This window comes from Ambystoma mexicanum, chromosome 11 (genome assembly GCF_040938575.1).
Source record: "Ambystoma mexicanum isolate Mex_15411 chromosome 11, UKY_AmexF1_1, whole genome shotgun sequence".
In the NCBI taxonomy this organism is placed as follows: Eukaryota; Metazoa; Chordata; class Amphibia; order Caudata; family Ambystomatidae; genus Ambystoma; species Ambystoma mexicanum.
In genome coordinates this window covers 374,227,857-374,243,457 of record NC_090934.1, presented here as the reverse complement: position 1 = coordinate 374,243,457, position 15,601 = coordinate 374,227,857, and the positions used below count along the sequence as shown (strand labels likewise).

At 45.7% G+C, this 15,601-nt stretch overlaps 1 protein-coding gene across 1 annotated transcript in view; it reads right to left on the bottom strand.

Annotated features, from left to right (window-relative positions):
- Positions 1 to 15,601, bottom strand: part of ANXA2 (annexin A2) — a 135,591-nt gene that overhangs the window by 66,390 nt on the left and 53,600 nt on the right. Inside the window, exon 3 of the mRNA XM_069623083.1 lies at positions 12,847 to 12,946. Coding sequence (XP_069479184.1) covers positions 12,847 to 12,946 — 100 coding nt within the window. The remainder of the gene's footprint in view (positions 1 to 12,846; positions 12,947 to 15,601) is intronic.

The following is a 15,601-nucleotide window of genomic DNA, read 5'->3' as shown; positions in this document are numbered from 1 at the left end:
ACCCGCACTGACCCAGATGAGATCCTTGCCCTTCTCCTCAGGGCTAACCCTTCATGTGCCCCCATCAACCCTCATCCCCGCACAAAGTGAAACTCACAGCTCCCAGTGCTGCTCCATATCATACTTCCCTCTTCAACTCCTCTCTTAATAGCACCCCTTTTCATTCATCCTACAAGTCGGCTGTCATCGCTATCCATAAAAAAACTAGTCTAGACCCTTACTGTCCTGCCAACTTTCATCCTGTCTCTCTTCTACATCACTGTTCCAAAATACTAGACCTTGTAGTTTTCTTCAACCGACTCACTGAGTTCCTTGACACACGCAACCTCCGGGATCCTCTTCAATCTGGCTTCCCAGCCCTGCACCTTCCTAACTTAGCGCCCCTCAATATCAGCAACTTTTTCGCTTCTGCTTTGTGGTTGGCTTGAGCTATATCAGAGCGATCAGGGTTTCACACACCAAATCAGCCCCGAAGGCGCATTTATCCCTCTACACCCAGCAATTTCACTATATATCGAGATATGGTAAAATGGGCAACTTCTGTAACTGCATCGCTTGAATTTATGGATAGCATTATCTTACTTTTGGCTGATTGATCACCATTTCCTCATTATTGAAACAGCACTTCTGCCATCTAAATTCACTGTTCCCTGTAATCAAGAATCCAGAAGCGGGGCATGCGGCACTCCGCAGCAACGTGACGATGGCGTTAGTGGCCAATGAATTCCGTACGAATGGTAGATGCTGGCCATTGAATTTTGTTTAGGATTATTTTTTCTCCCGTGTTGATGAATTAGCATATCGAAATAGCTCATTAAATTCAATATAGAATGGACTTTCTGGGGGATTTTAACGTTAAAGGTCTGGGTTTGTTGCCCTTGAAGATTTGTATATGCATTGTTTCCCGTCTCCTACAGAAAGAAACCATTTGTTGGAGTTATGTGGAGCATAATGTTTTTTTTTTTTTTTTACAGAAGAGAGAACTGAAACATTCAGAGATATGCCTTTATTGGTATCAGCCTCCATGCAAAGTTACATCCTGTGACACTATGCTATGGTGGGTTTATGTTATGTTTTAGGTTTGTATAGAGTACTGCAAGCAAACAGCTGTGGCGACTCATTGTTTCATTTGTATTGGGTGTTCCCCAGTTCTTCAAGATGGGGTACAGGAAAAGCCTTTAATATTTGTTGGACACTTGACAAAGTCCTGCTACTTTCCAGTGCATTTCTGAGCAATAGAAACGTACTGCCGTGCAACAAGGAGCTGCCAGACTTGCAAAGGGTTGCCCCACAAACTAAGGTCTGCCATCGGTGGTAACTTGTTGAAACGTCTCCTGCTGGATTATGACTGGAGCATTGTATGCTGATTTCAATCACCGCTTCTGGATTAGGTCACAGTGCAATAGGTGCTGGTGTAAGGGGGGTGCAGGATCAGGCTATCCTGGAATACACTAACTATGCACCCTCGCATCACCTAATGTGTCAACAAGGATTGTCTGGGGAGACAAAGGGATTATTCAAATTTGCTCTAATCCAGTGTGACTATTAGTAGCTCTTCTACAAGTGATTGTGGTGGAATACACCAGGGATGGCCTGCACCATGCGGAGATGGGCATTGCTCAACTTCTGAGTTAATTTAAATGCACAGTGCAAAGGAAATTACCCTAGGTTGCTGTCCTAGTTAAACTAGCCTGAAATAGAAGCCCAGGGGATTAGCCTTCAGACCAGGCAGGAGAGTTTTCGCGTGGTCATGCAGGACTAGAGGGATCAGACTTGGTAGCATTTATTAAAATCAAAGTGATTCCTGCTCATTCCTCAGTTGGCTACAACTAAGTGGGAGGGGAACAAGGAGGGGCACAACATGCAGGCACAGAGAAGTCTTGCAGATTGCATGGCGATGGAGGGACGCACAGATAGTATTCAACTGTTGGACAAAGATGGCAGTATTCCCAAGGCCATTCGGGAGATGCTCATTCAACTCTGTTTTTTCTTTCGATTCTGGGACTTATTGTTTCGTATTATCCATTATAAGCCCCCGACTACGAGTCTCAAGATGCAAAGTAAAATACTCGGCTGAGTGAGCATCTGTCAAGCGACATGGACATGTCGCCATGTATGAGTAAGTCACAGCTGGCTAGAGATTAGAGTATGTGTAGGCGGTTTACACATAGCACTGTGGATGGGTAGAGATGAATAGGACTGTTCTTCCTTGCCAATGACTTAAGAGATTGATGCCTCAGTGGCCTATGATAACACTCAGAGCCCTGCAAGATGAATCTATGCTGTGGATGTGCCCTTTTCATCGTCCTTAGCACACTACGGTCAGGTTACCCGTGGCAGGGGTAGGATACACCATCTCCCAGACACGCTTCGGTGCTCCGAGACCACTACAGTGGTGATTTGTGGCAGTTTAAAAGCTGTCTAACACATGTCACAGGACATAACTACCTACTACCACAATTGTATAGGATGTATGAGGTCGTCATGCCTTTTGCCCTCCGTTCCCCTGCAACTCGTGATTAAGGTGGAATGTAGACCCGCACTGACACTGAGCACTGAGGCGCCTACTGAATGACTCATAGAAGCACAAGTACTATCAGAAAACAATACTTCTGGTTGTGCTCATATTCCCCCTAGGAGCATTACTGGTAGTGCTAGTTTCAGTACCACAGTAATAATACTCCTAAGTCTACTATAAGTAATGAAAGTACTATTGCTAATAATACTGGTATTTATATTCCACAACCGATACTGGCACTACAAGCACTGATTCTGCTACTAGAAATACTACTTCAATGACCTTTAGGCCTATCAGTGATCCAGTAATAGTAGTAGAAGAAGTAGTAGTGCTGGGGACAGCATCAATGGAAGAAGTAGTGGCATTCATGGGAAGGAGCAGGAGTAGAAAGTAACTTTTCACTGTTCAGAGGTTGCAATGATAGTCAATTTTCACTGGAACAAGACATCAGCTGGCACTGGCACTGCCACCGCTGCCTCACTCACTCACAGGGTAGACGAGACAAAAGATCACTACATAGCCTAAGCTACGGCGTGGACATAACAGGGCTCAAATCTCCTGACAAATGACTCCCGCCCCTCCAAAATGTTCCTAGTGGCGGCCGGGCGGATCGCTCAGGAGCAACGCAGTTGTCTTGGAAAAAAAGACAGTGCAGAGATGCATGGGTGGGATACCTGCCCGTGCTTAGAGGCTGGACTCTAGCACGAAGCAGCAACGTCTGAAGATTAACTAACATGGCAAGCATTACAGCACCCCATCGGTTAATCAACTTCTACAAGTCACACCATGTACTACCAGTCTAACAGAAGTCAAAGTGCACTCACTAAACCACAAATAAAACTGTGGCACACCTCACACTAATGGAAGACAGAAACAATGCACCAAAGGTTCATCGTGCCCTAGAAGGTAACAATCCGTAAGAACACACTCTATGGTACTATGCAGAGAAACAAATAACATCCAAAACAATAGCGCCGTTGCCAATGATGCAGACAAGAAAATATGCATGGCATTTCACCATTAAATACGTGGAGTGTTACAACCTAACACTGATGCCAGTGTAACACGGAGGCAGATATTTATACATGGTATTACAAATGTAACACTAGTCAAGGACTAGATGTAACACCTTACATGTGACACTGATGTACAACAGATAACTGCATTAACATGAAATGAAATCCCCACTCCCCCCGCCCCTCCCTGGGAATGAAAGCAAAATGTACACCAGCAAACAAACATATAAAAGAAGAATGGGATTTGTACCCACTCAGAATCAATAATGCATGGGACTGCTACCGACTCCCTCGCCAAGACATAGCATTTGCACCTTCTCGAACACCATTTCATGGGACTTGCAGCCACTCACACCCAAATACATTGGATCCATGCACACTCACACACCAATACCAAAAATAGATACGACTATACAAAGCCAAAATACTGAAAGCAAAAAAGACATTCTACAATGAACGGATCACAACCTCAAGCAACACCCAGAAAGAGATATTCAATATCAAAAGCGAGCTAAGAAACTGCAGCATGCTACAACACACCAACCCCATCACAGAATTGATGTGATGACCTTGCAGACCACTCCAAAAACAAAATCATAAACATCCAGCAAATCATGGAGAGCAAGCTGAAAATCACCAACAACCCCCTCAACCAGCCAACACGGGAACCATCCACTAGACTAAACTACCTCCCACCAATCTCGACAGAAATATTCAATAGCCTGGTGAGCAAAAGCAACAGAGCCGGCTCTCTAGCAGACCCATACCCACCCGACAAATACAACACTATCCTCACCCAGAAAACAACTGCAGAATATTTCCTCAACCTCTTCAAACACTCACTAGCAACGGGGATCATGCTGCAAGCCTTCAAATTGGCATACATCAAGCCGCTCTTTAAAGACCCACCAGGAAACAGGGAAGACCTAACCAAGTACCTACCAATCCCAAACATCCCATACCCGGCAAAACAACTAGAAATCTATGTCTATAAACAAATCCTGGAGCATGTAGAAAACAATTGGATACTAGACCAGCCACAAATACATTTTAGGCCCATGAAAGGAACGGGGAACTGCATTACTATCTATATGGGTCGATCTAAAAACCAACGCAGACTCCAATGTCAAATCAGCATTAATACAATTCGACCTGTCACTAGCCTTTGACACAGTCTACCATGAAACACTCATCAAAAGACTGAAAGGTATTGGAATCGGCAGTACAGCACTTCTCTGGGTAAAATCCTTCATGGCTGAAAGAATGGAAACAACTTGGATAGCACCATTCGAGTCAGCACCTTGTAAAACAACATGCAGAGTCCCACAAGGCTCATCGCACTCCCCACTGCTTTTCAACATCTACCTGACCCCACTGATTAACCTCATCAAAACTATGCAGATGACACTCAAATCATTTACAAAATTGATACCAACAATAAACAAAACCCAACCCTCACCAACTGCCCCTCACTGAATTAAACCATTGGATGAGCACCAACAGCCTAAAACTTAATCTGGACTAAACAAAATTCATGATCGCACCCAACAACCTGCCAAATAATCACCAAACTGGGAAACCCACCAGAACTATCTAAAGTGGTAAAAAATCTCCGAACAATAATGGACAACAAACTAACACTAGAACCACAAGTCAACACAGTAGGTAAGAAAAGCTTCTTCCCCTTACACACAATTAAGAGTATACTCCCCTTCCTCATCTTTCCACACAAAACACTCACTGTCATCTCTCCTGTCATGTCAAGAATAAACTACAGCAACAGCATCTATCTCGGAATTCCAGAATACCTTATGAGAAAAGTACAATGAATACAGAACGCAGCAGCAAGACTACTCCTCAGACTCACTAAGAGAGAACACATCACACCAGCACCGAGAACACTACATTGCCTACCAAATGAACTTCTTCAAAACACCCTGCATAACACACAGAGGAATCCACAGCCAAGGAGCAGAATTCATGGCGAGAAAAATCTCAATCTACAAACCAACACAAATACTAAGGTCCAGCAACGACATGCACTTCAAACCAAAACAATATGCAAAGCACACATTTGGGGGATCAGCATTCTCATGCATAGCAGTGAGACTTTGGAACTCACTCCCAAAGGAAATACCAATAGATCACCGAAAATTCAGGAAGCTGTTAAAAATATGGCTCTTTAACTCACCAAGCTAAAGAGGGAACACCAAGGAAGGAATACCGCCAAAGCATAACAATTTAGAAACTTGGAAACTGGACAATCCAGAGAAACAAAACACCCAACCCCAAAAACCACAGAATAAGATCAGCCCAACAGATCAACCCAACCCAAAGAAAAAGACTGAGCTGACCGCTGACTAACCCTACTAAAAACTCTCCAATACTCTGCATACTCACCTCCCAACACTGAAGAAACACGACACATACCTCCACCGCGAAAATCGAAAGCACTGCAAACTACAAGCACTATACTGACTCTCCACAACACCCAAGATGCACATAAACCACCCATACACAAACACACACCAAACAACGTCGATGAACTAAAAACAAACCAGCACTCAGTGTATTTCCGAACCAAAGCTATCAACAACACATCAAAGCTCTCTTGCTGTTTTCCCTCTCAGTCCCACTAACTAGCCTATCCCAACCCCCTTCCTTTTCAGATCCGTCTAGGCACCTGGAGACCATGAAAATAGCAGAGGTGCACAATACAAATCACAATAACATAACATAACTCAAATGCAACTATGTTGCATTTGTTCCACTCCAAAACTAAATGTGCTACAAGAAACCGCTCACCCCACACCGCATATATTGAGCATACGTTTGGTTAAAGCAAACTGTGGCAAATGCCGGCATATATACGACAGAATACCATGTTCAATATCCTACACTGTCCCTTTAGAGGTATGCAAACCCAGCCTGCTTTACATGCAACATTTTAACTGCAATGGCACCTGTGAAGCATGACACCTAAATAAATGATGGTTATCAGTGCATAGACATTCTACACAATATGCCCACTATGTACTGTGAGGTGGCAGTCAGTCTGACGACAAGTGCCTGTCAAGGTGCACCACTAGTAGTCCCCATTGTAGAGCCCCCCCCAGGAAGCCAGGTGCCAGAAAAACACTTTTAAATTGAGGCCTCTAGGTTCAAGCATGCTGGATGATCCCTGCAGCCAGACCCATTCTCTGAAGGTTACAAATATCTCTGTTTCCTTTGAGTGAATGAAGGGGAAAAATAGAAAATATTAAAACACCCCAGACAATGGGTTTCTTACTTTGTTTTCCCAGCACCCCTGCCAAAGAAAACCAATATGAAAAACTGTGACCCATAGGAATACAATGTATCGGTTTCTTCATCTGCCACAAGAAAGAAAACACACACTTCCAAGGTTAAGAAGTATTAAGTATTCTTCTCCCATACTAGCAAGAGTCGCAGAATTAAAGTGTTGCAAATTCTGAAACCTAAACATTGCAGAGATCAAGTGTTGCAAATTCTGAAACCTAAACAATTGGCCAAAGAAACAATGTAACAAACACTTCACAATGCTTACTGGAGAGTTTTTTTGCAAGAAAACACTGGGTTTCCCAAATCACACAGAAAGAAGCAGGCAACTTCCGGGGAGGGGGATTAAAAAACATTGTTTGTACGAACCAGTATAAATTCAAACTGTCGATAGGCCTAATATGACTGCGGCCAGCCACCTGAAACGCCACCTGAGAAGTAGCACATGACCCAATCAGGGAACCGAACAAAGGCCTTTGCATAGGTGCAGACCATCAGTCTGAAACACACCCAGGGGGAGGAGCCCTTTAAAACGCATCCAGCACAGCCAGAATTGGTCAGGTCTGTGAAGTGCTTGGAGGAGACTTGACAGCAGATGGACATTCATTTGGAAATCTGTCTATCGAGGAGCAGCAGACACTCTCTGACCTGCACTGTTGAGAGTGGAAAGGAGACAATGGCCAAGGCGGAGTGCTGAAAGGAGGGTGCCCTGGTTTCTAGTGGGCCCAGTGAAGCATGCAAGAGTGAGAAGGGATGCACCTTGTTAGGAGTGTTAGTGGGTAAGGAAGGTACTAGTGGATGTGAGGAGCAGCAGGACATCTTGTAAAGAGAATCAAGGATGGTGAAAACAGACGTCAAATAGAAGGCAGTTTTGAAGTGTACAGAGAGAGGAGCAGAGAGTGTTTGTCAGGGAGATAAGGGCATCATATTAGAGAAGGAAACAAGGGGTACAGCTTTGGTACTAGAAGAGTGGGACTCGGGAGAGCTTTGGGGGGCTTAGAGTGAGAGGAAGAATCGGTGTGGGAAGAGAGCAGGAAGGCACCATGTTATATTAGTTCAGAGAGTGAGATTACACTTTAAGGAAAGAGTACTGGGAAGGTGAGAGGAGAGGACAGTGGAAACGTAAAGAAGGAATCAGAGGAGAGAGTGAGAGATCCTTGAGGAGGCTTATAGAGAGAGTCCGTAGAGAGGGGGAGGATTGGGAACAGAGTGAAAAGAGTACCATACTGGAGAGTGAGGCAAGGGGTATCATTTGGGAGGAGTGGGAGATGTAGTGGACTGGGAAATAGGAGCCGCTATACTAGAAGAGAAATGAGAAAACATTGAATGAGGTTTTAAAGTCCCTCCTGAACCTTTGATTCACTCAACCTCACATAGCACACACTCATAAGACATGCTTCCACATTCTAAATCCCATGCTTGATACTACAGAATCGGTGCAAATGATGCGGAGACGCCCTTGAGGACGTATCAAGCCTTAGTAATACTGGCACGACGCCCACAACACAGAAACATCGCTCTTCCATGCATCAATGCTCAACAAAACTACACGTTAGGACTCGGACACAAGAAGACCCATTATGGTGTACCAGGAACCCAGCAGAGAGAACTACAAATGATGAAACCAAATCTAAAGGAAAACTCAATGATTCATGGAAGTGTTTTATAATGGTGCAATCCCATAGGAAAACGTTCCATGAATCAGGCTAAATGACTGCAGATTCTGCCATTCACACATAAAATTCTAAAAGCCAGTGCCTCACAGCATCCAGGAATCTGGCCTGGGGCTGTCTTTCCCACTGCTCACAGGCCTGCCCTCACGTGACAGGGAGCTTGTCCCAATCCACCAGGTCCAGAGAAAAGAACTACTCTTGCATGAAGTTGTAAACAAGACGAGGGTTCAATGTATATTGAAGGACACGCCTTAGTTGGGACTTGCATGTCGAAATGAATAATTGAGGAAAGGAAGCTTATCCTATTTCAGAACATGAGGAAAGTGACAGATGTTGTCACTGCCCCCGTCAACGTGAATTGCAAGGCACAGCAGTACCGTGCAGAGACTGTTTCTGTATCAAATTCTCCAGAGCAACCATAAGTGCAAATGAATAATGCAGGCACTAGGAGGAAGCCTTCGGTATCCGTGCCAATTCCCAGAAAGAGGCTGACCGAATGTGCATGCCACTTTTCCCTGGAGGGCACTTCAGCACTACTGGGGCATACTCCAATAGGTTCTATACTAGGCACACGCCAAGCAAAGTGTGTTTCCTCGATTCATAATGGAGGTAAAAACACATTGGGCATACGTCTCGATCGCGAAGATGGGACTAAGCTTTACGCAACGTAACACAGGTTTGCTCAGTGTCTACTTCTACTCTGGGAAGTAACGACAGCCCCAGAGTGCGTGGGGGTGGGTGGGGGTGCGCACCTGCACCCCCGATCAGGCGGGGAGCCTGTCTCCGGAAACCCAGATTGTTCACTATTCGTTACTGGCTGTGTTTCACTGTCAGGAACAAATGCTGCTTCTCATTTTAAAAGCGTTTTTCTTTGCTGTTTTCATATTTTTTGTGTGAAAGGAACGTTAAAAATGCGGGCATTCAATTAAACTCAAATATATTGAAAGTGTGGAAACTGTCATTAAGATACCCAGCAGTGTCTATATTTGGTTGGTAAAAAAAAAAATCATACATATTTGCAGGGCTCAGTGCACCTCCCCTCCTCCACCAACTGTGTTTTTCATCCTGCTGCTTCCTCAGTGTTTGCATATTAGCACATCACTTGCATGCTCTAGTCTTGGTTCATCGACTGGTATCTGGTTTGCCGTCTTCCTATGGGGTCCCTTTGAGGGTTCTTATGTATCAGGGTCTGTGGCATGAGCAGGTCACTGGATGATTTCTTCCTCCAAGTACCCCCTCGGTGAACCCTGGTCGGGTGGTTTAACCTTGGTTGTTTTGGGATAGCTTTGGATGGTGACTATGGTGTGTATTTTAGGGTATTTCAGCTGTTAAGAGTGACAGTTCTTTGAATCCCCTCATGACAATTGTAATGTCCTTTTCAATGTAAATAAGGTACACCACATGTCTCCAAGACTACTGTTTAGTTTCGATGTGGATCTTTATGGCTATGTACACTGTCTTTACTTTTTGTTGGCATATTTAAAATGACAAGTACTACCTTAGCTGTTCTAATGTCATTTCATTCTATCCTTATTTTGACTACATGTAAATAAACACATGAACCTTTTTTGAGACTTATGGGACTTAAAATAGATTTGTGATCCAATCCAAACTAGCCTCATAATCTCTCTGCATGTGAAGCACTATTCAAACTACTTGCATGTTGGGCTCTTGGTGATTGTCACTAACATTATTTCAGTTACATCAGAATAATATAACATACTACACTTAAGATATGTTCCAATTCTAAATCGGCGGCTACCACACCCCCAGTTATACACAAGAGTGACATTTCCAGCAGCTACTTGTCTACATCCTTTTAAACACACCGCTTCTTTGCGGGTGGCTGCGCTGTCGTTCCATCAAGTAGGTTTATGGTAGCAGTTCTCCTGTGACCATTGACTAATGGTTGTTCTGCCAGCCACTAATCTGCTGATCTGTCTGATTGGCGTGTCGGAACTGGTGTTTCCTAATGGGCCAAGGACGTTACCTGACTCATGATCAACTCCCAATGGTTATCAGTTGAAGGACTGACACTGCTTAGGGAGTGGCTACAGCTGCATCCAACACTATTTCCTGATATTCCCTGGCCTGATTTAGGCGATGTTGCCATCATGAGCTCCCATCTCAAGTCTCATCAGGGTCAGGAATAGAGGTTAGGCCACCTGCAAGTCCTTAGCTCTCCCAGGGTTAGGCTGTCACAGGGTACCCTCGTCCTCTGTGTAAGGTTCCTAAAACAGCTGGCCTCCACTGGTTGGTGGCAGCCAGTTATTAATTCTAGTGGTGTACAGCCTGGAGCTGTCTCAGCTGGCAATCCATCTGTCCATCCAGTCATTGTTCCTACAGGAGGGCGAGTGGGATATGGTACATCCAGCATTCCGGCTCGCTCTATAGTCGGGTTTAACCTAATGAGGCAGCGACTAAACCCCATATAGGAGGCGGCATGTCTGGATGCAGCCCAGCCCCTATAAATGCAATTACCTTTCCTGCGCATCCAAGCATGGCCGCCAGCCACTCGATTAGGTTAAGTGAGAGAAATGTGGAAACCTCAGGACGCACTTCCGAATAGCATTTCCACATCCTGCCTTAATGACCACACCCTGGCATACAACGTGGACATGCTCTGGGAGGAAACAGCTGCCAACCCGCCTTGGCTTCAATATGGAACAGGATGCTGACTCACTACGTCTGGGTGTGGACGGAACAGCTTTGAAATCAACATCACACACATAGCGTTTGAAAAGGGGGGGGACGATTTATGTATTTATTTTTGCATTTATAAAGCACGCTAAACCCACGGGCATCGAGGCACTGTGCACAGAACCCATCATCAGAGAGGTGGACAGGGGGAGTAGGCATAAAAGGGGCGAAGGGGAGGGAGAAGGAGTGTCAATTGAAAAGTAATGGTTTTCGTTGCTTCCTGAACGGCGAGTAGGAGGATTCAGCGCGCAGATGAAGTGGCAGAGCGTTCCAGAGAGGGGCGGTGGTAGATGGGGGAACTGGGGTTAAAGCGCGGTGTGGTCAGACGGTGGCTGTGGATGGATGTCTTAGGTCTGGATGTTTTATGGAGTATTTCCTTCATGGAAGCGATGGGTAAACAGCCCCCGGTGCTGGGCTAGTCCCCGTAACCTCCTGGCTGCATGATACTGCACGCATGTGTTAGGTGCTCTGTGCGAAAGCTGTGCAGAACAGGTGTGCCAACGCTCCGAGTGTGCTTTGTGTGGTGGGAAACGTTCAGGCACTATGCTGGTTACAGGCATCATCCTGGCATAGGCTGGGCCACCTTGTGCACACAGGACCAGGCAAAGGGGCCTGCCTTGATTAGAATCAGAGCTGGGAACAGGTAAGGGGAGGAGGGATAGGGGAGGGCTGAGGATGTCAGAATGTGGGCGCCATCTTGGAGGCCCTGCCACAATGGTAGGCCATTATATTAGTGGTGACGTGGGCTATCCTCTAAGGCCCCTTCTGGAAGAAAGCAGCCTGGTCACTGGATAAGGGTGTGCGGGAAGGTGGTGGGGAGACTCTGTGCTGCACTTTATATCCCATTAACCTCATGGAATCAATCGCCACTGCACACTAAGCAGGTTTATTTGCAGAGAATACATTGCTAACAGTCTCCTCTAGGGACATTGCAAGGGTATCGATCAGATGCCTACAGTGTCTACATCTGAGGCACATGCCAAGCCCTCAAAGCAAAGTAGTCATGGGCATTAGTAGTGCAGAACCAGTGTTACCAAAAGAACCCTCAAATCCTCCTCCCACCCCCCCTTTGGCTTCAAAGAGTAGGAAATATCATACGGACAAGGTGGTGCATGGTGAAACATAGAAAGAAAATACTACAAAACGCAAGTATTAGCAAAGCCAATAGTTTGAGGTCTTGGACTGGAAATATGTGAAAAATAGCAAGTGGTGTGCAAACAAATGGGGGGGGGGGCAAGCACAAACAAGGGGTTGAGAAGAAGGAGTAAAGTTGGCCGATCCCCTTTATTTCCAACATATGGCAGGCATTGTCATACCCCCATCAATTCCCATCATAAGGCCAGATGTGCACATTATATACTGAGTTGGTCTCATCCTATGCCAGGGTGCCACCAGCGTTTGGCAGGATTGCGTTCGCATGCCCCGTTACTTGCACAGTGTGCCAGGTATTTCCATAGCAGGCCCTGTTATTTCGGCCACTTGCCAGGTATAGGTATCGTATGCCCAGTTACTTCTAATATTTGCCAAGGCCCTCCCTCCATGTCTCTACATCCGTGGCAGCGCTATCCTCTAAGGTGCACTCCAGCGGAGCTGCCGTTTGCATTGATCACGCTTGATTCCGCATCCTCCTTGTAAGCCCTACCTTTGGTCTTGATGGCTGTTTCGAGGGCAGCGGCATCTCGGTCTGCATCAAAGTTGGTTGATGCCTTGAGTGAGCCATATGCGGTCTGAGAAACCTGTTCCTGAAGAAAAAGAAAAAGAAAGGATAGTGGAATTAGTAGAGATGTACCATTGGCCATCACAACACAACACAACACAACTCCTTCTTCCAGCCCATGCTGCACCATCCCTGAACTTAAGTTTCTTTTCTCAAGCGCAACATTTTCCGAAGACATCCTGGAGCTCCACTCTGAAGATACAGGCACCAGGTTGCTACTTGGGAGAAAGCTGTGTCTCTGAAACCTCTTGTGGTTATCAATAGCTCTGTGTCCATCATAAGGGAGTGCCACCTAACCGGGTGAGGCAAATGTTTGGTAGAACAAAAAGGTGGGCATTGCCAGGGTGCAGTTTGTGAAAGGGAGCATGCTCCTTAAGTGTGTGTGTGAGGAATTGCAAATCTGTGTTGTGGAAGGCCTGATGAACATCAACTTTAAAACTTGAGAGCAAGAGGAAGCCGGCGTAGAAGTAGATGTGGGGGTGTTATGGTCGAGTTCCTTCTGTTTTAGAGGGGTATGCACAAGACACACTCTCTGAAACACGGCTAGGTTCTGGTTATGGCAGCCAAAGTAGGTCAGTGGGAAACCTAGAGGACACGTGTATCAATGATTGAAAGCAGAAACAACACCGTTTTGGTCAAATCACCGATCTGAGATCACCCATCAGAGAGGATGCCTCTGTTCCTTATCTGGGAGACAAGCTCAGTACAAGAGCAAAAAGCAAAGTATCACACTGGGATCATTGGAGAGCTTCTGCTGCTGACCTACCCCATCTGGGGAATAAAAGCCCACCCTCGCCCATTGTTACAAAGGTTGAAGGCAGGACACATTATACTGTTGTATATCATTGATATACCTCTGAGCCTTTTCGCGCCTGCTGTTGACCAGAATAGGATTTCATCAGAGTGACCCCTCCCCACCGCCCATGTGTGTTTAGGTGATAGACGTTTGTGGTGGACTTGAAACCTCCACGTGGTGGTGGAGTGCTGCGATGAGAGGATGGGTGGAAGGGGGTTGGCTGAGTGGTGTGAGCCACTAAGGTGCAGCCTGCTCGAGTGGGAGGGAGAGACAGAGGGAGAGAGAATGTATATTTATGCGTGTGGACATTGCATGGAGGAGATGAAATGCTAAAGGGTGTTGTAGAGACAGCTCGGTTGAGTTTGCATGCATGACATTGGTCTTACTTGATTGGGTGGCGTCATAGCGGGAGGGGTCTAACTGAACTGTAGATCAACCCTCGATATGTCATAGTTCACTCAAAGAGCAAAGGAATACGGAGAGCTTCCAATCCGATCTTGATATCGGCCTGATTAGTAAGCTCGGAGATAGCACCTGGCAGACGGCAATCTGGCAGAGTTGAAATGTCAATGGTATTTCAAGTGTAAACTCTCATTAAGGCACCCAGCTGTGTCTATCTTTGGACAGTACCAAAATCATCCAAATCTGAGGGGCTTCACTCTACCCATCACCTCAGACCCAACCATGCTGCAGCCTGCCCCTATCATTTTGCATTACACCTCTCTCCAAATTTGCAGTATTTAAGACTGTGGCCAAATTCAGCGCAACTAGATTTAAATGCAATCTCACTATAAACAGCGTGCTAATGAGGGGAGATCGGGGAGGAGGGGCATGTTGGATGTGCTCTGTGTTTTAAGCTCGGCGGACTCAAGAATGTGTTGGGTGCTTGGGAAAAAGTGGACTATAGTGTTAGAATTGGCTGCCTATGGGACTCCACTGTGAAAGGTCTCCTTCATGTACTTTGTGTTTGTAATACGCTCCCTCAGTTTAGGAGAAAGCTTTTCAACCCCATTATTAAAGCACATGGTGTAAGAACTGTTCAGGATCTAGGTGACCTCCTATAATTGCACCTGATAATTGTACAGGTTATGCCCATGTTTTCATAAATGAACGCTAGATAATCTGCCTACAGTCTGAAACATTACTCTCATCTGACTGAATATTGCTAAGGTACCCTTGATTTTAATGTATTGAATGCTGTATGGTTTTGATTGAGACCGTTTTAACAACCGTGATTGGAAGTGGAGTAACTTTGCTGAAAATGTTGGGGGGACATGACATCTGAAGAAAAGGTGCCCCAGCAAAATGAATGGGGACAAAATGGTGTGCCATGAAAGTTGGGGGGGACAAACACCCCTGTCCCCCCCTAAACTTCCACCCATGGTGATTGGGATGGTCAAACTCTGGCAAGAGAGTAGCATGCTTCTGTGAGGGACATACATGGAGGAATCTACAGCGATTAGAGATAAGGCTTAGGGTGAAGGAATAAAGGGCTTATTTCCAGGTGGGACAATAGTCAAGATGCCCCCCACTGAGCTCACAGAGGCTGAGTGAGGGCATTTACTGTATTGTGTGTGTGTTGGTGGTGGGAGAAGCAGGTGGGTGTGCTGTATGCAGTGATTCAATGATGGAACTCTCGCTTGCTTTTGGAGAAACACGTTTGGGCATGTGGGGAGCAGGATATGGAAGGAAATATGAGCAGCTCTTAAAATGATCATGTCATATTCTCACCAGGGAATGCCATCATTTCGTCCTGCTATGCCCCTGAACTGCACTGCTACTTAACTACTCCATTCTGGAATCCAGTTCCGTTTCTTACATGGCCAGAAAGGTGCATTATGGTCCTTGTAGTCCTTACCTCTGTGAAGCATCTACATTGTCAAG